Consider the following 21314-nt stretch of genomic DNA (forward strand, 5'->3'; position numbering starts at 1 on the left):
GGGAGGTGAGAGACTTACACAATAAAAACTACAAAACATGGCTTAAAGAAATTAAAGACAAATTAAATAAATGGAAACACAGCCCATATTCACAGATTGGAAGATTTAATATTATTAAAATGTCACTACTACCCAAAGTGTTCTGCAGATTCTGTGGAATCTCAAGGGAACCTGAATACTCAAAACAATTTTAAAAAACAAACTGGAGGACTCCCGCTTTCTGATTTCAAAACTTACTGCAAAGCTACAGTAACTAAAACAATGTGATGTTGATACAAAGACAGGCATACAAATCAGTGGAATAGAGTAGACAATCTAGAAATATACCTTCATATATATGGTCATAAGACTTCTGAGCAGGGTGCCGAGATCATTCAATGGGGAAAGGACAGTCTTTTCAACAAATGGGAAGACTAGATACTCACAATAGAATGAAGAGGGACTTTTACCTAACAGCATATACAAAAATTAACTCACAATGGGTCAAGGATTTCGATGTAAGACCAAAAACATTGACTCTTAGAAGAAACCACAGAACAAAAGCTTCACAACATTGGATTTGGCAGTGATTTCTAGATGACACCAAAGGCATATGTAACAAAAGAAAAAATAGGCAAACTGAATTTTGTGGAAATTTTTAAAATTTTGTGCATCAAAAGATACTCTCCATAGAGTAAAAAGGCAACCCACAGAATGGGAAAAATATTTGCAAATCATATATCTGACAAGAATTAATATTCAGGATATATAGAAACTTCCAAAACTCAACAACAAAAAAACAGTCCAATTCAAAAATGGGCAAAGGACTTGAATAGACAGTTCTCCAAATGGCCAGTAAGCACATGGAAACATGCTGAACATCACGAGTCATTAGGGAGATGCAAATCAAAAACGGCAGGAAAGAAACCAGCTCACCCCCATTAGGATGGCAGCTATTGAAAAATCGTAAAGTAAGTGTTGAGGATGGTGTGGAAAAATTGGAACTCTTGTACACCATTGGTGGGAATGTAAAATGGTACAGACATTGTGGAAAACAGTTTGGCAGTTCCTCAAAAAATTAAAGATAGAATTACCACATTAAGGAGCAATTCCAGCTCTAGGTGTGTACTCAAAAGAACTGACAGTGGGTCTTGAAGAGATATTTATGTACCAAGTTCATAGCAGCGTTATTCATAATAGCTAAAATGTGGAAGCAACCAAGAGTGTTTGTCAATGGATAAGTGAAATGTGGGCTATACAATGGAGTATCATTCGGCCATTGAAAGGAAGGAGTTTCTGCATTATGCTACGTGGGTGAACCGTGACTGTATGCTAAGTGAAATAAGCCAGTCACAAAAAGGCAGTTTAAATTAGTGTATTAACGAGTGTACGTGGTTACATTTAACAAACATTATTGAGGTGTTTTGTTTTGGGGTTTTGTTTAATGAGCATGTTCTAAATTGATCTCTTCAGTGTGCATCTAAATATTTAACCTTGCTGGTCTGTTACACTCTGTAATTTTCTATGTTTGAAATGGCTTACAATTAACTTTTAAAAGAAAAATAGGTAGTTACGCTCTCTGGCTATAGGTTGCTCACTGGTGCCATTGCTGTGGGCAGGAGGACCCCTGTGGAAGGCGGGTAGATCAGGTCCGTAGTCATACAGAGCCAGTAAATGCTCGGTCAGTCATTCTGGTGAGGAGCAGGTGCACATGTTGGGGATTGCAGATGTGCCTCTAGGAGCTATTGCAGGGTCCATCCACACTCATATCCTAAAAATGGGGGCATATTCCTGCCTGCTGTGTGTTCCTGCCTGTGAAGCCACACTGCCTCTGACACTGCATCCTCTATTGCTACCAGTCAGAAAACAGAGTCTCCAGGCATTGTCTCCGGTTTGGAAAAATTTTGCTTTCTAGCTTCAGACTGTGATGTTGTCCGGCTCTCTGAGGATTCAGTCCTTGTGGTTGATTGCTGTTAGGTGTTGTATGTGCTAGGGATAAATCTACTAGCGTCAAGTCTATCCCTTTTTCCAGGGAGACATTTAAATTCTCCTGCCAAGAATAGTGTTGACAGGGAGATGTCCATGTGGAAGTCAGTATCACTGACCCATTCTTTTCTTCTGCAGCAGACTGAGAAAAGGTCACGTAGCACTCTTGTTTCTTTCAGAACTCACAATACTTTATATGCACCAGAAATGCTAGCCAAAATGGCAGAACCTTTCACAAGAGCTCTGGATATGCTTGAAGCGGAAAAATCTGCTATTTTAGGTAAGAAATGTAACCATTTTTTCCCTTAAGTTCGCCTTACCCCTAATGCAGCTTCAGTGTGCCTTGTGTCACCTTCTCTTCACCTGGCACTACCTTGAACTCCTGTTTGTTCAGGAATGCCTATGTGGAGTCCTGCAGGCTCTAAGAACAGGTGCGTTTACTTCATCGTCTTAGCCCACAGAGGTCTCCCGAAGCACACACACGCCACCCTCCACGGTAACCCCTCCTCCACTTTAGCTGCCAGCTGGTGGTGTGTGTGTTAGAGCCTTTAGATTATAAACAAACCATAGGTCTTTGACCTAAAGGTTATGAGCATACTCTCCTGCCTTTTGTATATGGTAGGGGGGCAGGAAAGTATTAAGACAATTAAGCTTAAATAGCTTTAGTCAGTAAAATGTTATATATATTATCAATGTTTTTTTAAAGGAATAGTCTCTAAGCCAGGTTTCCCAATTTTTACCCTGATCAGACTGCTGCTTTAACTCATTTTACCTGTTAGCAAGTACTACACGATCATAACTGACATGTGCTGTGAAGGAAAGTGACTGAGAGTGTTTATTGAGAAACCTGACCCAGTCTTGGAGAGGAGTCAGAAGATTGCCTCCCAGTGGAGACTTGGAGGATGAGCAGGGGCTCACCAGGAGCAGACAGAATGGCGGGTACAGGACCCCTGGGCACACAGCAAAGAGCTTGATGTGTCCAGGGAACAGAGAGGGTGAGTTGTGTGCTAAAACACGCACAGCAAGGCAGTTGGTTAGAGGTTAGAGCTGGAGACGCCCAGAGTTGTCTGACCTTGTGTCTCTGACACTTCATGCCAGCTCACTACCCAGCACCAACAGGGTTTCTTCACCCCGCCTATAACCTCCGCCTGGGTCTAGTGAGCGTGCCCCAGCTATGACGTTAATAAAAGGAAGGGTGTTAGTTTGCCCTTCCAGAGCTCATGTCTGTCTTGGCCTAAATGTTCCTGGGACACTTCCTTGGCACCACTACACTTAAGTTCCATGTTGCAGATACTAGTAAAAATGACCAACGAAAACATACTAGAATGCACAAGCAGTTCCCTCTGGCAGCTTCAGCCGTGAGCAAGCTTGAAGCAGAACTGCCTCTGACCAGAAGTATAGGTCTGTTAAGGCAATTGTTATACTGAGATAAGTGGTTTTCATTTTGACCTGCTACACATCTTGGGCTTTTGCATGAAATTTTGCTTGGAAAAGAGGTTCTATGACATAAAAAGGAAGGCGAGCATCCCTAGAGCGTTATGGAGTGATTATTTGGGGCTGCCATTGTGTGTTTCGGTTCAAGTTCCATCTGGAGAAACCCAGGCAAAAGTTGGATTACTCACCTGTAGTCTGAAGTCCTGGACCCTTAAGTAGCTGTGAAGACATAGTAACAATCGCCTTTAGGGAGGCTCTTAGCACCTCCAGCTGGTAGAAGACTTGGTCAGCTGCTTTGCATTTATAGCCCTCCCTCCCAGTCCCCACCCCCAAAACCACATCTGCCTGCTGGTGGGTGTTGGCAGTTTGAGACCCTTGGCAGCAGGTTCCTGACCTGTCTTTGTAGGATTACCTCAACCTCTCTTGGAACTGAATGACTCTCCTGTCTACAAAACAGTCTTGGAAAGAATGCAGCGTTTCTTCTGCACCCTCTATGAAAACTGGTAAGGACTCAGTGCTCCCGCTCCGTATTCTCCTTCTAGACATGCACTGTGTAGGGATGGCCATAGGGTGGACTTCTGATCTAGAATTCTAGTGTACAGGTGATATGAAGAAAGAATTTGACAGGAACTAATGATTCTAATTAGTCAAATCAAAATGAACAGGCTGCTTTCCTACATTTGCTTTGTTTTAATTGTCCCACGTGACTCAGTCCTGGCCATGACTTGATACTTTAACCCTCAGCCTGTTTCCAGTGCATAAAATGATGAGACCAAAGTAGAAGATAGTGATGGATGTGCATTTTCTCAGACCCCTCACTACTCATAGCTTACTTTTCATGGGACACTGGTTGGTGGCCGGCCAGATTTTATCTTCTGGATGTGGGATGGGGAGGTAACCAGCCCTTCTGTACACAGACAGCCCCAGGGCATTGGCCTCACTAACTCAGTGCTCTAATCAGCCACCTGACAAAAGATTCTCCATTGTAAATCCGTATTAGTTATGAAGCAGTGAAAGGCTACTGTTGATCTTTGGTACCAGCTTGTCTTTTAAAAGATGCTGGATTTGCTATCAAGTTTCCTTAAAAGTGTGTGTGTGTGTGTAGGGGGGCTATTTTCACTCTTCATAGACTAATTATCTTCGAAGCATACGGATTAAGCTTGAGTAAAGAGTTGCTCTTCAGGCGGAGAAGTCTTCTTATAGACCAGAAATTCCTGGGGCAGTCAAGGCTGGTGATAAGAGATAATGGATTTGTCACTGCGCGTGATTTTTCCCTTCCAGTTTCCATATCCTGGGGAAGGCAGGCCCTTCCATGCAGCAGGACTTCTACACCGTGGAGCACCTGGCCACGCAGCTCCTCAGCTCTGCCTTCGTCAACCTGAACAACATTCCTGACTACCGGCTCAGACCCATGCTTCATATCCTTTCCGAAGTCCTCTCGGTGTGGAGTAACCACACTCACAGGACAAGAAGATTGACATAAATAGCAGAAGCATGAGAGCAGCCCCGGGGGCTTGCGAGCTCTTTCTCCTTAGGGGTAAATCTTTACCATCCTGTTTCTTGGCAGGATGAAAGATGAAGCTTTTATCCCTTTCCTGCGCTTTGTCAGACGCTCTCATACTGCATTCTCAGACTTTTGTTTGGGGAGTATCCTTCTTCCCTGAAGTTACACTCTAAAGAGAAGCGTGGAGGAGGGTTTATGACAAGGGTGTCTCCTACTTTTTCCCTCTTACTTTGAGGCAACCCAGTGCCCATAATTTGTAGCTGGCAGAAAGGACAGTTAAACTAAAAATACAATTGACTGAGTACCCATACAGCTTAGGATTTTTGGGAAAAGCTGGATTTTTGCCTGTCGACACAGGATGTTGCTGGCCTGTCTGGGGGCCTGACTGCCCAGGTGCCCAGCCGGGGGGTGGGGTGCTCGTGTGCTACGGCTTCTTAACATGCTGCGGCATGGGTCTTTGTGAAGCCTCTGGTGCTCTTCTGCCCCCCGGAGCACTATGAAGCCCTGGTGTCTCCCATCCTTGGACCTCTTTTCACCTACCTCCACATGGTAAGAGAGCCGTCAGGAGAGGGTAGCAAAGAGGACTTTTAGAGTGGGTGGCCCCTCGTGAGTCTCACAAGTCAAGGGCTCCTGAAGTGTTGTCTCCTCCCTGCCGGGCTGGCTGCATGGCTTCCTGAGAACCAAACCGGTTCAGCTGCCTACAGAGCACCTGCAGACTCAGATTCTGCTCTTAACCTGCTGTTAACTGAGGAGGTGACCAGGGGAGCGCCTTTCCTGGGTCTGTTTCCCTGACTCTGGAATTAAGCAGGGGGACCAGCCGGGTGAAGAACAGATATTCTCCTGGGTGGAGAAACCCAGGAATTCTTAAGTGTTACTGATCCTTTCCAAGCAAAGAAGTGTTGGACATGCTGCCCTCATCGTGGGTGTGGGAGAGGCTACAGAAACCGTTATCTGGTTTTTTAACCTTATGGTGTCTCCCAAGACTCTGTCATGGTTTCCTGGACTCATCCTTGGCTAATTCTAATCATGAAGTGGCCCTTAGGTATTTGTTCCAACCTTCTCCCTAGTTGTAGCACTTAATTCCTCTTTGTTTTCCCAGAGGCTTTCCCAAAAATGGCAAGTCATCAACCAGAGGAGCCTGCTATGGTAAGGGAGTCGCTCCCCTCCTGGGTGGATGAGCCAGCAGCCAGGTCTGGGTGGGAGACGGTGGACAGGGCAGAGGAGGGTTCTGCCATCCCAAGGCTGGAACAGCAGTGGGTTACAGTCGTGCTCAGGTGGAAGATGGCTTGTCTGTGACCATTAGGCAGACTCAGCTCAAGCCTTCAGAGGGCACCTGCGGCTCCTTAGGAGAATGCTGAAACATTCTCACCTACTTTGGATTGTGATCCAGTACCTCAAGCCAAGTAAATACAGTTACAAGTAATAATGCTCCTCAGTGGATCATTGCTGCCCATTTCTGACTTTGAATGGAATGTAGACCAGAAGGCAGTGGGCACCACGGGTCTGGTGAGGGTCACTGCTGCTTTTGCACACCCATGCAACTTGGCCCCTGGTGTTCTGCAGTGGAGAAGATGAGACAACAGAAGAAAACCCAGAGTCTCAAGAGATGCTGGAAGAACAACTGGTGAGGATGTTAACCCGAGAAGTCATGGACCTAATCAGTAAGTGGCATGTTGGAGAACCAGGGGTAGAAGAGAAGCCTTTTTCTGAGGGAAAAAAAAGTGGTCACTCACCCAACATGTTTGCAGTAACACTGACACAGTAATAAGCAACAGTTAACAGACGGAAACTAGGTAGTCCTTAAGTCAGCCTGAGAACATTTTATGAATTGTGAACTGAGTTACAGCTGTACAGACTAAGGCCGGAATATGAAGAAATCGCCTAAAAGAGCAGGAGGAATTTGGATTAATAGTAGGAATAACTTCCTAGCTTTGTCAAAATAGGGAAAGTTAATTCTTAGACATGAAGGTGGTTATATTTCTTTATGCTTTGGTTGGTTCACTTGAGATCCAAAGGAGAAAATTACATATCAAGCATCCTCTGCTGGTCATTTACTCTCAGATAATTCTGTAATTTCCCTCCAATTAATTGAACTTGAAGAGGGACCAGAACAGAGTCTGGTCAAATGCCTCTGTTTCTATTGGTGAAGCTGATTTTGTGCCTGGAAAGTATCCCACCCTCCCCGCTCCCCACCTGCCCCGAGACAGTTTGGGATCCACTGGCCTGAGCTCTGGTGCTAATTAGCCCAGTAACCGTGCTTTCTCGCTTCAGCTGTGTGCTGTGTTTCAAAGAAAAGTGCTGACCACGGTGCTGCCCCCGGGGCTGATGGAGATGGTGAGTGAGCCTGCTGCACCTCTTGAAGTGGGCCGTTAAACTCCCAAAATTGTTACTTCTGTAACCAGGTCAGCTCCTACAGAAACTGTTTCTAGCAGTCTGGCTGAGGCCTGGAGATGTCTACATGGCTTTCATCTGTGCTGGCCCCCCTGCTCTGTTCCTCCAGCCCAGCCCCACCTCAGAGCGTCTGCATAGGGTGTTTCCTCTGTCTGGACGATGTTTTCCCAACTGCATACGTGGCCCGCTCCTTGATTTTTATTCAGGTCTCTGCTCAGAGGTCACCTCTGAGAGGCCATCCATGAACAGCTTATCAAAAGTAGCAGCGCCAGCCACTCTAGATTCTTCTTGTACATTCACTCTTCACAGCCTGAGTGCTACCTGACATTGTTTTATTTATATATTCATTTATTACTTGTCTCCCTCACTAGAATTTAACTCCCAACAGGGAAGGGACTTTGTCTTTTTCCTGTTACATCCCCAGTAACTAAATCAGCACCGCTGCAGCGTGTGCTTAAATATTTATTCAACAACAAAAGATCCTCAGCATTTGCAGCTTTTAAAGTAACTGTCCAGAAAGTCCTCTGTTTTGCAAATGTACAGCTAGATGTCTCTCTAGCCCTGCCGTGGCTTCTCCACCCTCTCGTGGGGTACCACGCCACCTCCAGTCAGCCCAGGACGCTCACCATTCCTTTACTCTGCGGGCTTCTGTCAGGACAGGACAGTCTGTTCTGAAAGGATGGAGCTTAACATTCTGCTCTTTGCTTACAGATGAAGAGATGATGGCCACAGAGGTCACCCCCTCAGCCATGGCAGAGCTCACAGACCTGGGGAAATGCCTGATGAAGCATGAGGTGGGTGGCAGGGCAGGTGAGATTTTCTCCCTGCCCAGCTGGGGAGCCCGTTTCCACTTTCTTACTTTCTGGTGCCACCAGGAGGCTTTGTTTTTTGGTAATAGTCCTTTTATAAGTTCCTGGTACCTAAATCCCCCAGAAAACAGTAGGAAAGGCTCAAGGCCAAGGCAGAACCTCTCAGAAAAACACTCAGGCTCACCCATGCTGATCCCTGGTGCTCAGCCTCCCTCAGGCTGAGCTTTGTCTCCTCCCGGCACGTAGGTTTTCTCTTCTACGTTGGTTAGCTTTCCTGTTTACCTATTAAAACTCTAGCTCCTGGTACATAAAATACAGAGCCCGTTATGCTGCTTTTCCCATTGTAATCCTTCACCCTTTTCTGTTAGGATGTCTGTACAGCGCTATTAATTACAGCCTTCAATTCCCTGGCCTGGAAGGATACTCTGTCCTGCCAGAGGACGACCACACAGCTCTGCTGGCCTCTCCTCAAACAAGTACGGTTACTCACCCTTTTCTCCTTGCCCCTTATGAGACGTTTGGGTCAGGAGGACTGAGCGAATCAGCTGGAAGGATTGGGGTGCTGGGGCCTTGAGAGCCCCACTTTGGCCCTGAGCACAGCCGTCTCCCCAGGTGCTGTCAGGGACGCTGCTCGCAGATGCTGTCACGTGGCTTTTCACCAGCGTGCTGAAGGGCTTACAGACGCACGGGCAGCACGACGGCTGCATGGCCTCCCTGGTCCACCTGGCCTTCCAGATCTATGAGGCGCTGGTGAGTGGGGGAGGTGTGAGGTCAGGACGGCTGTGGCTGCACCCCTCACAGCCTGCTCCCAGTCACTCGGGCCTTATACTAAGGCACTGCCTCTGAGAAATGGGTGTGGCAGAGAATGGGGAAAGTGGCAGGGCCCAAACCTATACGACTGAGCGGGTTTATCCCTACTTCTCAGCGTCCCAGGTACCTGGAGATCAGAGCTGTGATGGAGCAGATCCCTGAAATTCAGAAGGACTCCCTGGACCAGTTTGACTGCAAGCTTTTGAACCCCTCTCTGCAGAAAGTGGCTGACAAGCGCCGGAAGGACCAATTCAAACGCCTCATTGCTGGTTGCATTGGGGTAGGTCACACACCTTCCTTAGTGCTCCCATCCGCCACTGCAGTCTTTTTAGACCACATGTACAGGCAAACCAGGAACCAGCTGTGGTCATTACCATTACAGTGAGAACAACCCCACTACTCAGGACCCAGCATTAGTTCTTTCTCATTTGTTTTCCACAGAAACCCCTGGGTGAGCAGTTCCGAAAAGAAGTTCACATTAAGAATCTTCCCTCACTTTTCAAAAAAACAAAGCCAATGCTGGAGACGGAGGTGCTGGACAATGAGGAGGGCGGCCTGGCCACCATCTTTGAACCCTGAACCAAGTTTTTGGGCATGCCTCCTCGACCTACTGTCATCTCTTCTTCCCCTTTGTAGCTAATCTCTAGGCCTCTCTCCACTGCCACCTTGCTTTCCACCATCGTCAGCCTGGAGAGAGATCCAGGTCTGGAGCTGGAGAGAGTGGGCCCTGTACCAGGCCAGAAGTCATCATACTAAGTCTCATGGAAGGGAGTTAGGGCTTATACCATTCTGTCCAGATTTTCCAGGTATCTCCCATTCTACCTGGACTTTTGGCTTTTCCAAGAGAGAAAAGCTAGAGCAGAGCAGCCCTGCTCCCCATGCCCTCCTGCCCCCAGGTAGCCAGACACCTGTGCAGAGGTAACTAGGGGTGCTATGCCCAGTGCTGTGACCAGCCGGGCTTGTAGTGAGGGCTCAGCCCCGAACTACGTGCACCAGGGCTTCTGGACCACTGACAGTCCCACTGAGCCACGCTGCTCCTGGGCTGGCAGGGAACCTGCCCCATCCCCAAGGGGCATGTCTGGGTCAGGTGCTGAGTGCTGAACTGAATTTGGCCAGTTCCCACTTTGTTCTGAGCAAGAATCTGGTCACTTGATGGTACAGGCTACTGCTAAGCTCTGGGCACAGTTATCAAGTGTTAGTACCTTCGGGAGCCAGGGCTGGGCCAGGGCCTATAGTGCGCTCTAACATCCCCTGGAGCTCACACATTTTCTCTTGCCATAAACGACCCCCCAGTGTGGTTTCTCCAGCCTCCGGGTCCACTCAGGCATGAGAGCCACAGTACCCTATCTCATGTCACCTGATGCCACTGGCATCTAAGGGTAATCCAGACCAGCTAGGCTACATCTGTGACAAGCAGCTAGCAAAGCCACTGGTCTCCCCTAGGACTAGCTGAGTCCAGGTGCCTTAAAAAAAATCTCAGTCTTTTAGGTCCCTGGTCACTTCCCTCCTAGGCCATTTCCAAAAGAAAAAACATGCCTTCCCAACACAACCTGTATTGTGGGTCTCCAGCCTGTTCTAGACATCACTGGATGGCCCTGAAAGCAGAGGGGACATGGTCATGGGACCCTGGCCTTGAGGTCATTGCTGCCCATGTACAGACTGCATCCACACAGAAACCACACTGTGTCCGTCCATGTGCCCTGCATAGAGGCCTGGCATCACTCCAGTCCACTGACCAGGGTGTCAGTGAGGACTGATGGAGCAGCCTGGACTGAAGCTACAGCTCTCAGCTGGTGTGGCCCAGGCAGGGAAGGTAGAAAAGGCAAAGCTGGGGAAACAACCTGGAGTCCCGTGTAGCTCTTTCTACTGCACAGCCTTGCTCCGGGCCCTCCTCCTGGGTGGTGCTCTGGGTTTCTTGTCGACTGTGAAGGCCATCTCAGCATGTTTCCCTCCAAACTGGTTAGCTGCCTACTCTTCTCTGCAATGGGGCTGTGGAGGGTATAGTTGTATTTATTGTGTTGTAATATTTTTAACATTCTGTGACTTCATGCTAGAAGTTTTCTATTGTTTATAGAACCTTTTTGTAGAAATGTTAACTCTAAAGCACATCTGCATGTCAGTAAAAAAAAAAAAAAAGTCAATTTCGTAACAGAAAGGGTCCCATCTGCCTTTTTCAAGCCAGTGACATACTCCAGGGTCACTGTTCTTATGAGCATCCTCCTATAGGGACTGGACAGGAGAAACTGACTGATGGACCAGCCCTGTCAAGCCCTCTGAAAAAGCATGCCAGCTACAAAAGATGTCTACTGCTGACACATAGATCAGGCAGCCCCACACTCTCGTGTCGTTGGTGGCCACCGGACCTGACCCAGAGGGACTGCTGTTCTTCCTTGTGTGGCTCTTGACAGCAGTGTGACTTGACTGCCATGGACCACCCTTTTTCTATCAGGAACTTCCTCTGGTACCCAGGAAATAGGTTAAGCATCACACAGGCTGGCTGTACCCCCAGAAACCACCTCCGTTTGGCATTTCTCATGGGGCTTCAAAGGGACTTGACTCTGAATTGCAGTGACATCTGAGCCCAGTGTTCCTAACTGCTAAATAATGCTAGATCTGTTCTGAGGTGAGGCCCCATATTTTTGGACAAACTGAAGAAGTGGTCTCCAACGAAAAGATTTTTATTTGGACGTGCATTTATTTACATTAAGGCCTTACAAAGGCATAAAAGTCACATTTTGTGGCACATTTAACAAAATGTATTGTCTGAAAATAAAGCTGGAATTGTCCGCAGAAAACTCAGGACCCATAGTCTCACTGGGCTCTCTACAGGGGCAGGGCAGAACCCAAAATCTTTAGCTTGCCTCAGGAACATCCAATCCCAGTGCAAGCCTCAATCCATCTGAACTGCATCCAGTTCATCCAAGAACCGCCGGCACTTCCCCATCAGTACCTTGATGGCTTCACTCACCAGCACATCTGGTGGCAACACCCCTGTTGACTCAACAGAGACTGGGGACCAAAGAGACACATTAGCCCAGGCAGGGCCTAGCAAAGCCCCTGATAAGTTAACTCCATGTGTGAACTCTGCAAGGAAGCTGCAGCACCAAAGGACACCAGCCCCCTTACCCCCAACTTGAAACTCACAGATATAATGGTTCCGAACACGAGCAAGCCGTACAACCTTCTTCAGCTTCTCATTGCGGAAGACTTCCCTGCTGAAGGTGTCTAGTCGGGGATTGGCAACTCTGGCCACCTTTTTACCTAATGGAAGCAATCTTACGTTATAAATACATGAACCTAGAGCTTTCTCTGCTACCTTGGAAAGACACATACCTGTTTAGGTCCTGACCTAAATGGCATCCCAAATCCCATACCTTGAATTTCTTGCACCTCAATAACACCAGGTGAGAAGCACCTGCTCAGCTCCTCAGCTGCATCCCCTTCCACGGGCTCAAGCAGGGTGATGTCCGGCAGGAGCCTGTAACTGGCTGTTGCCACAGGTGAAAACTTGGCATGATCTTTGCCTGGAGGGAAGAGAAGTCAGAGCCCACAGGGACACCCTTCTTCACATTCCTGAAGCCAGTGACGACAAAGGCCCACTGGCTTAATGTCTGTCAGGGACATCTCAGCCCAGTGTACTCAAAGGTTCTCACCAATGCCCTTGACACAGTGCATGAGCAGGTCAATCTCCTGGCCAGGCCGCAGCTGAGCAATGAGGATGTCATCGTGCACAGGTCGGATGGCGCCCTCTGGGAAGAGGTCAGCCTGGTTCCCCAAGGGAACCCATGCCATGTGCCTGGTGTACACTGCAGGGAGAAGCACATCAGGCCCGAGTCCCTAAAACTAGCCCCTACAAACAGGGTGGCCCTCTTCCTCACCCAACCACTACTCACTCACCTTTGTGGTTGACATAGAGCTCATTGGGGTCAGAGGAATCTTTAGCTGCATGGGGGTTCCAAGTGCACCTCACTTGCAGTCGAAACTGCAGAGTATCTATCTCTGTGCCTTCTTCATCTCCTGCACGAAGAGGGGAGGTGGGGCTGTTAAAGAGCTAGGGGGCATCTGAGTGCCAGGTACTATGCTGAGTACCTTACATTTCTCTAATCCTCTTGAAAACCTGGTAAGAGGAAGGCACATATTCTCACAGATAATGGCACTGATAAACCAAAAGACTGCCGACGGTCATAAAGCAGTCAGTCAAGGATTCCAGCACTAGCAGCCATTTTCCAGAAGAGAAGAGAGCTGCTCTCCCCCAAATCTCATTTTCTCAAACCCTCACCTTGGTTCCGATATTCAAAAAGGCGGGGGTCAGCATGGATGGGGATGAGCCCCAAGCGGTGAGCAAGGATCTCGTCCTGGACGAGGGATGTGTTGTTGTACACCAGGACCTTCTCCACAGCCATGGTGGGCACCTGCCCGAGAAAACAATGACTCACCTACAAAACCCTATAGAAGCCCCATCTTCTCCCCGCCTCCAGGCTAGGGAGATAGAGACCTCTTCCTAAAAGAACACTTGATGAAAAGTTTACAAAGAATGAGCAGGAGGAATACTCAGGAAAAATTCTACAATTCTACAAGTGAGGTGCTCGCATGGTTTCCCCACACAACACCCACCAATGCCCACCAATACCTCAGCTAACAGAATGCGTCGGAAAGCATTGGCAATGGCTGCGTCAATTCCCACCATGTCAAACTCCAGTGAGTTTTCATCCATGTGTACCACATCCACGCGGAAATTCTAAAGGGACAGGAAAAACACTAAATGAAGCCTGTTCGCTGTATAGTCAATAACTCCCCCCAGACATTCCCCTCAAGAACCTACCTTTGCCCGTATGTCTCTCGTTAGATATTCCTTTCTCCCCTAATCTTTTATTAGTTTCTGGGAAAGTCTCCCTGTTTTTATTTTCCACTCATTTAAAACCCTCTTCAATATGGCTTCCAGCCAGACCATCCACAGAGGCTATTCTACTAAAGAACAGGCTTACATATTGTCAAGTCCAGTTGACACTCACTACTCAGTCCTTACTTTACTAGACACCTCTCTTGCATCTGGCGTTGAGAGAATCCCATTTTCAAAATCTACTGCCTTGATTTCTGAGCACCAGTCCTTTGGTTCTCTTCCTTCTTGTCTGATGAAACCTTCTAAGTTCACTATCTTCCACCTACTGTACAAATGTTACTATTTCCTAAGTTTTTATCTCTCTTCAGGGCAACCTCAACCGCATTCATGGTTTTAGCAACTGTACTGACAACTCCCAAAACTATATCTCACTTTTGATCTCAACTCAAACATATATTCTACTAGCCTGCTGGACTTCTCCACTGACAGGAAACTGAAGGCATCACCATTCACCTTCCCCAAATCCATTTCTCATCAGTAAACGACACCACCATCTGTCAAAACAGTTCCCCAAGCTAGGTAATTTTATACTCCCCTCTCACAGCCCACATCCAAGCAACCACCAAATTTACCTTCTATCTCCCCTGTGCTCTATTTCTGTGATCCTAATCTTAGTTTCTGCCTTTAGCTTCACTCCCCTATGCAGTTCTGCCACAAAACTCTGTGCCCCATATGATGGTCTTCAAATTCATTCTCTCCCAACTGTTAAGCTTGCAGATCTGATCACATTTGCTTAAGAACTCTTCAGAAGCTCCCTATCACATACTACAGTACTAAAATACACTTTAATCTTGCCTCCCACTCGTGCTGACCCACTTTATATTCTAGCAACAAGGAACTGCTCAGACACTCCAGCTTCCACTGTTCTCAGCTGCTGCTAAATTTTGTTTTCATCTCCTTCAGGAACGCTTCCATACCTGCGCCCCCTCCTCATTCTGGATTAAGTGCCTGTGCAGGATACCCCACCCACCCCAATCATCCTTACTGCTATCAACCACCTTTTACCACGTTACACTGGAATCATTTGTTTCTGCGCACTCTTCAACAAGACTGAACGTCTTGTTCGCAGTACAGGCCATAAACTGTTACACCTGAAATGGAGCAGGACTCTATGGGGCCTTCCCAGGATAGATCCCTCCCCTCCCCACCCAACCCAATGTCTTCCGTCTGCCCCTGGTCTGTAGAAAAACTTCAAAGAATAAGTTTAATCAAAGAAATAAAATACAGAAACAAAGGGAAATAGTCAAACAAAACTAATAATAGTTCAGTTATTAAACGAAGTCAAGGACCTGTAGTTCCTCCTCAAGGGCTATAGATAATATTCTAAGCCATATCATTTAAGCTGATTTGTAAATACGGAAACCCCCAGCACGTGAAAAAAGTTAACTACATAACGACCAGACTGTAGCCATGAAATAAGCTGCCACAATTCCAAAAACGGGCCTCAAAGAAATGGGAACAAACCAACGCTGGAACTGGAGATTAACTGTTCTGAAAAAAAGATGATGCAGATCAGACCACCGCATGACTAACTTCAGGATGACTGTCAGAGTTGACTGTGCTGTTCTGCATGTTGCCCCCTCCCTCGGCCTGTACACTCCTATGACTCCCCTTTAAAAGCTCTTGCCCACTGATGGACGGGGTCGGGGGAAGCCCTTCGGACAGGAGTCCGCCCCCATCCCCTTGCCCGCCTCCGGAATAAAGCAAACCATCCTTTCCACCAACACTCGCTTCTACTGGCTTTTGAGCGACGAGCAGCCGGGTCTGCATTTCGGTAACACATCAAACGTCTAGAAAATTGCTCAACATACCAAGCGAACCCCAGGAACAGCTTGTGAGGACTGCTGAGATCACAAGGTCCAATCCTCACACCCTCTCCGGACGCCTCCAGCTTCACCTACCTTCTCGAAGCGGTCCTGGTCCCAAGCATCATCGTAGCCCGAATAGTTACCAGGAAAGTCGGTGGTATGAACCTAGAGCAGAGAGACGAGTCTGCGAAGGGGCAGCGAGGTCAAGCCCGTCCCCACTCCAGCCCCAACTCATCCTTGTTCCGCTCTCATTCGTCCTCCCGAGCACAAGGCCGTAAGGCTTACATTGCGAACCCCGAACTCCCCTAGAACCACGCGGCTCCGCATTTCCTCCACAGCCTGGGCCGCCGCCATCTTCAACTCTTCCACGTGACCAGGGTATCGAACCGGCGCGTGCGTTCTAGTCGCTCTTCTCCGTCTCCGTGGGAACGTACCACCCACTGGAATCTTAAGTGTCGCGAGACTCTGCCCGGCTTCTGTCCACGTCCCCAGCTTCCGGAAGTCAGTTTTGGCCAAACATCCGGGTTTCTCCTTTTTGCATTCTGGCTGATCCCACCTTTCTTTCTCACCCCTAGCCCTGTCCCTCCCTCAGGCCCACGTCTCTCCCACTCCTCCTCCGCGTGCGGAGACTGGCTCGGGCTTCAGCGACGGGAGCCCTCGAGGAATATGGCAACTCCGGCGGCGCCAGCCGGCGGCGCCCGAAACGGGGCTGGCTCCGAGTGGGGAGGGTTCGAAGAAAACATCCAGGTAATGGCCCCACGGCTCCGGCTGCCAGCAGGCCCAGGGCCGGCAGCCGTCCTGAAGTGTTCCAGGCTCCCTCGGAGCCTGGCAGTCTGCTCCATTTGCAACATTTTCCCCTCCTTTGGGTCTTCGCGCACGTGAAAGACAGTGGGACTAGTGCTGACCTGAAAGGTCCAGACTGGTACTCTCCAGCGGACCTCAGGTCTCTGGGCCCAATTGCTCTTGCTTTCTGCACAAGTTAGAAGGTCGATCGGGGTCAGTTTGGCGGAGGGGAGGGGTTTACTGGCCGAAACCATACTGTGTGTGCATACTCCTGTTTTGGAGTTGGAAAACACCAAGGAAATGAGCACTTCGCAGCCCTCTGGGACGCTGATAGGGAAGGTAGAGACATGTATGGCAGACAAGGAGTTAAGTTTCCCTGACTAGAAAAGAGAGTCAAACGACCAAGGGTTCTGAGAGCAAATGAGGGTAAGAGAATGGCGTAATTTATGGTAATTCCAGGCCATATCCCCAGCAGTGGAAGAACAAAGCCCCAAACTCTGTGGTGAACAGAGAAGGCCTTAACGGATGGAGGAAAAAGGTCCTGCACTCCTGGAGCCATTGTCTTCACAGGGTGGGGGCTCAGCTGTGATTGACATGGAGAACATGGACGATACCTCAGGCTCCAGCTTCGAGGATATGGGCGAGCTGCATCAGCGCCTGCGCGAGGAAGAAGTAGATGTTGATGCAGCTGCTGCTGAAGAAGAGGATGGGGAGTTCCTGGGCATGAAGGGCTTTAAGGGACAGCTGAGCCGGCAGGTGGCTGACCAGGTAAGCGAGAGTAGCTCCCCTGGTTCTGGAATTGGTGTAGTTCATCCTAGGTTGTCCAGTTAGAACCGTGTAGAAATCCAACAAAAAAATTAAGCAACAGGGCCGAGAGCCAAGAGTCTCACAAAACAATCCCACCCCACCCCACCTTCCTTGCTGTAGATGTGGCAGGCGGGGAAGAGACAAGCCTCCAGAGCTTTCAGCTTGTACGCCAACATCGACATCCTGAGACCTTACTTTGATGTGGAGCCTGCCCAAGTGCGAAGCAGGTGACAACCCGCCTCCTGACAGAAGCCGCCCTCCTAACACCCACCCCTTCACCCAAACTAGCCGAACACCAAGCCCTTAGACTCCCCTCTTCACGACCCCAGCAGCCCTCCTCAGTGCACGTTTACCAGCCACGCTGCTCCCCTGACCAGTCACGGAACAGGACATGGCAATAACGCATTGCCTTCCTCCTCTTCTCTGTCTGGCAAACTTCTCATTGTCCCTCAAAGCCTAGCTCAAGCGTCACTTCCTTTGCTCCCCACTCCCGGTTAGTCCTTTCCTAGTGCTCTGCTAGAGCTCTACACTTTCCTCTGACAGTAACACCTCAGCAGTGCTGTGCTCTCTTATTCCTGGTTCCTCAAAAGCATGCTGTTTTATCTTTTTATTCCCAGCACTAGAACAGGTCATGTAGGTAAGTGGCCAGGCCCTCTCCCAAGGCCCAGTGGGGCTTTCTGGATTCTCCATGTTGCTGCTGCATCAGTCAGCACAGCATCAGAGGGTTGTGCTTTGGAAAATGTTGTGGAAGCATTTTCAGAGCAAGAAAGTGATTTCCTCTTTCCTTAGTCTGTCTTGACTACCTTTTTCTCCCTTTACCATACAGCATGTTTGCTTCAGTTAGAATAAGATTCAGGCTTTCCAGAATCTCATAGTCTAGTGCTGCCTCTGCTCTCATCTCTCCTCTCCCAGGCTCCTGGAGTCCATGATCCCTATCAAGATGGTCAACTTCCCCCAGGTGAATGGGGCAGCATGTCTGGGAGACCCAGGGGAGGCACCAGGGTAGAGGGTGGGGCCGCCAGGCAAAGCCTGGGAAGGCGTACACAGAAGAGCCATGTACCCTCCAGCCTGAATGAGTTGGTATATTGACAGAAAATCGCAGGTGAGCTCTACGGACCTCTCATGCTTGTCTTCACGCTGGTGGCCATCCTTCTCCACGGGATGAAGACATCCGACACCATCATTGTAAGCAGGACAGAGGACTTTGGGGGGAGGCTGAAATGAATTGAAAGAGGCTCAAGGAGATGATGGTGGCGCGAAGTAGAAGCAGCCTCTGAGGAAGGCCCTGGTAAGGCTGAGACCAGAGGCCTCCTAGGACTAATTAGAGCCTTCACCCCACAGCGGGAGGGCACCCTGATGGGCACAGCCATTGGCACCTGCTTCGGCTACTGGCTGGGCGTCTCGTCCTTCATTTACTTCCTTGCCTACCTGTGCAACGCCCAGATTACCATGCTCCAGATGCTGGCACTGCTGGTAAGGAGCACGGTGGTGGGCGACAGTGATCCTAAAAGAGTAAGGATCACTTTGGTTTGTATCTCCCCTAGGGCCCCAGGGCCTAGAATGGGGTGAGCTGGCCTGTGGACCATTTGTCTCTTCAGGTCCCCATGAGGGTCCAGCGGCCAGCTCAGCCTGAGTGGTTTTTCTCTCCACCGTCCTCCTTCCTAGGGCTATGGCCTCTTTGGACACTGCATTGTCCTGTTCATCACCTATAACATCCACCTCCACGCTCTCTTCTACCTCTTCTGGCTACTGGTGGGTGGGCTGTCCACCCTGCGCATGGTAAGCTGGCCAGGAGGTTTCCAGGGGTGGGCTGTCCTCCCAGGGGGGTGGGAAAACATCCCACAGCTTGGGCCCAACCCCACAAAGGGCTTTGAGTGGGAGAGAAGAGCCCAAAGATGGTTGTGCTCTGGGTGAGAGTGGCTTCTCCACACCACTCTCTGGGAGCTAGGCCCTCTGAGCTGTAGTCCTGTGGCCCTAGGTGGCAGTGTTGGTGTCACGGACTGTGGGCCCCACACAGCGGTTGCTCCTCTGTGGCACCCTGGCTACCCTGCACATGCTCTTCCTGCTCTATCTGCATTTTGCCTACCACAAGGTAGTAGAAGGTAAGTGACAGGAGGGCCTTGGGGAGGGGGAGGACAGCTGCCTAGAGCAGGACCCCGCCAACCTTTGCTCACCTTCCGTCCTCCTTCTTTCAGGGATCCTGGACACTCTGGAGGGCCCCAACATCCCGCCCATGCAGAGGGTCCCCAGAGACATCCCTGCTGCGCTCCCTGCCGCCAGGCTTCCCGCCATTGTGCTCAATGCCACAGCCAAGGCTGTTGTGGTGACCCTGCAGTCACACTGACCCCACCTGAGATCCTTGGCTGGCCCCTTTTCCCCCAGCTGCAAAGCGGAGGAAGATTAAAGACAGTACTGATTATATGTGTCTCTTTGATGAGGTCTGCAGCTGCCCCAGAGCTGCAGCTCCTTAAGCCTTGATGCCTGTTGGGCTTCTGAAGGGCACAAGGCCAGGAACTCCTGACCAGCACTGCAGGGCTCTGCAGCCAGTGCAGAAAGTGGGTCAGCTCCTCTGAGGCTCTCTCACCACCTACCCCTTCATTCCTCTTTATCTCTCCCACATTGTCTTGCTAAATATAGACTTGGTAATTAAAATATTGATTGACGTCTGGAACTGCAGCCACCGTTCCAGTGGTCCTCCCTGCCACCCTACTTCCTATACATTTTCCTGTCCTATCAGTGGTGGTTATGTCACATGCTCCCTCCATTATACCCCTATCCAAGCAGAATTAAAGTGGGACAGACTACACTGAAAGCAGACTGAATATGGAACCTGCGCAGGAGACAGGGGACACCAGACCATACAGCAGCAGGGAGGCCTCAAACACAAGAATCATAAGTGATGGAACAGTGCACTCAACGGTTAAGTCTGGGCTCAGCCTCACTCTTGGGATGCCGGTGGAGCAATGAGAATTGGTCAAAAACTTCTGGACACATCATGTCATTACAAGGCCCTTATGTACCTGGGCCAATGTGTAGGGATAATTTTGGTGTGGGAGCTCATATTTGCCCTGGTTATACTGAGGCCAGAGGAACAAAGCTTTCTTTGGTTTTCTCAGTTCTCCCTCTTTAAGAGTGCTGTTTACTCTTAAAAGCAATAACCACCCCAAACAGCACCATCCACACCCACTACCCATTTAATCTGTTCCACTTGTTAATTCAGGTGGTTAATACAGGGAAAAGAAACTAACCTCCCTTCTCTCCATTTACATTATTCATTTTTCCTACATTCATTTATCCTAGTAAATCTAGGTCAGCATCTTGCCCTTCTAATAAAGGGACTAAGACAGACGTGCCCTTCGTTTGTCCTATGTGACCCTTTGTGGTGTGAGGCCCCTATGCTATTGCCGGTGGACAGTTTTAAGGGCACTGCTTGCATTGTCCAGTCTGCCCTAGCTGGAAGCTCCAGCCCACTTTCCACGGCCCCACAACCACTCCAGGTCGCTCATCCTGGCACCCGCTTTATTTTGACTACCCTAGTCTCACTGGTGCTGAGAACATCACAGCATCAGCAGTGCCCTAAGCGCCTGGAAAAGGAAAGGCGCCAGCACCTTTCATCTACTACCGGCTCACCTGCCCCAAGGACCCTTTAGGGTTCCGCTGAGCCTGGCAGCTCCGGCCGCCTCCACCGGGCCATGGGCCCTCGGCAGCAGCTGCGAGGCCGCCATCTTGGCGAGGGGCACGCGGGGAAGTCCTCGCGGCTGGAATCCCGGTGCACTCAGCGCCTCTCGTCACGGGGGTGGGAGGGCGGGGGCGGGGCGCCGGTTAAAGGGCCCTAGGAACCTACAAACCGGACGCGAGGGGGACGTGTCTGGGATACGGGAGAAGGGACCGAGGCGCTGGCCCTTAGGAACGGGGAATGAGGAGAAAATGGGCAAAAGAACTCCGTAATAGTCTCAAACGCCATCTCCACGAGACTTGCCTCTATTCTCCCCTCCCCACCCTCTGCCTGCCCCAGGCTTCCATCTGGCTACCTACTTTCCACCTGTTGTCTGGCCCCACACCCAGGGCAAGAGCGTCCTCACCGCTCCTGAACACCAGGTGTG

The 21314-nt window shown here is 49.5% G+C and overlaps 3 protein-coding genes and 1 long non-coding RNA gene across 5 annotated transcripts in view; 2 read left to right on the top strand and 2 right to left on the bottom strand.

Annotated features, from left to right (window-relative positions):
- Positions 1–10961, top strand: part of XPO5 (exportin 5) — a 39625-nt gene extending 28664 nt beyond the window's left edge. For both annotated transcript variants that reach the window (XM_031688581.2, XM_031688582.2), the window contains 12 exons: positions 2145–2245; positions 3806–3902; positions 4681–4817; positions 5355–5452; positions 6003–6049; positions 6467–6564; positions 7175–7237; positions 8006–8088; positions 8472–8579; positions 8716–8853; positions 9029–9193; positions 9355–10961. In XM_031688581.2, coding sequence (XP_031544441.2) covers positions 2145–2245; positions 3806–3902; positions 4681–4817; positions 5355–5452; positions 6003–6049; positions 6467–6564; positions 7175–7237; positions 8006–8088; positions 8472–8579; positions 8716–8853; positions 9029–9193; positions 9355–9492 — 1273 coding nt within the window. In that variant the 3' untranslated portion in view covers positions 9493–10961. The remainder of the gene's footprint in view (positions 1–2144; positions 2246–3805; positions 3903–4680; positions 4818–5354; positions 5453–6002; positions 6050–6466; positions 6565–7174; positions 7238–8005; positions 8089–8471; positions 8580–8715; positions 8854–9028; positions 9194–9354) is intronic.
- A 614-nt stretch (positions 10962–11575) lies between these two features.
- On the bottom strand, positions 11576–16055 carry POLR1C (RNA polymerase I and III subunit C). Its single transcript, XM_006201964.4, has 9 exons — positions 15907–16055; positions 15715–15786; positions 13544–13651; positions 13193–13325; positions 12811–12930; positions 12567–12719; positions 12288–12437; positions 12058–12174; positions 11576–11922 (listed from the first exon to the last, which is right to left on the bottom strand). Exons 1-9 carry the CDS (start codon positions 15973–15975, stop codon positions 11804–11806), a joined length of 1041 nt encoding a protein of 346 aa, XP_006202026.1. The 5' UTR covers positions 15976–16055; the 3' UTR covers positions 11576–11803.
- Positions 16056–16099: 44 nt separating this feature from the next.
- Positions 16100–19630, top strand: YIPF3 (Yip1 domain family member 3). The gene is made up of 9 exons (XM_006201965.4): positions 16100–16368; positions 16975–17172; positions 17332–17438; positions 18124–18169; positions 18304–18396; positions 18553–18684; positions 18877–18990; positions 19190–19313; positions 19407–19630. The coding sequence occupies exons 1-9, from the start codon at positions 16288–16290 to the stop codon at positions 19553–19555; spliced, it is 1044 nt and encodes a 347-aa protein (XP_006202027.1). The 5' UTR covers positions 16100–16287; the 3' UTR covers positions 19556–19630.
- Positions 18279–20941, bottom strand: LOC140687688 (uncharacterized). The gene is made up of 2 exons (XR_012062123.1): positions 20842–20941; positions 18279–18426 (listed from the first exon to the last, which is right to left on the bottom strand). It is a non-coding gene; the product is annotated as an uncharacterized lncRNA (long non-coding RNA).
- Positions 20942–21314: the final 373 nt, after the last annotated feature.

The sequence above is a fragment of the Vicugna pacos genome, chromosome 20, assembly GCF_048564905.1.
Source record: "Vicugna pacos chromosome 20, VicPac4, whole genome shotgun sequence".
In the NCBI taxonomy this organism is placed as follows: Eukaryota; Metazoa; Chordata; class Mammalia; order Artiodactyla; family Camelidae; genus Vicugna; species Vicugna pacos.

Bases quoted from the DNA above. Each gene is read 5' to 3' on its own strand.
- YIPF3 (XM_006201965.4), top strand. From the start codon at position 16,288: ATGGCAACTCCGGCGGCGCCAGCCGGCGGCGCCCGAAACGGGGCTGGC. The intron at 17,173-17,331 runs GTAAGCGAGAGT...TCCTTGCTGTAG, and splicing joins GCCGGCAGGTGGCTGACCAG to ATGTGGCAGGCGGGGAAGAG. The intron at 17,439-18,123 runs GTGACAACCCGC...CTCCTCTCCCAG, and splicing joins CCTGCCCAAGTGCGAAGCAG to GCTCCTGGAGTCCATGATCC.
- POLR1C (XM_006201964.4), bottom strand. From the start codon at position 15,975: ATGGCGGCGGCCCAGGCTGTGGAGGAAATGCGGAGCCGCGTGGTTCTA. The intron at 12,931-13,192 runs GTGAGGGTTTGA...CTCTTCGTGCAG, and splicing joins TTTTGAATATCGGAACCAAG to GAGATGAAGAAGGCACAGAG. The intron at 11,923-12,057 runs GTGAGTTTCAAG...TTTGGTCCCCAG, and splicing joins TGTTCGGAACCATTATATCT to TCTCTGTTGAGTCAACAGGG.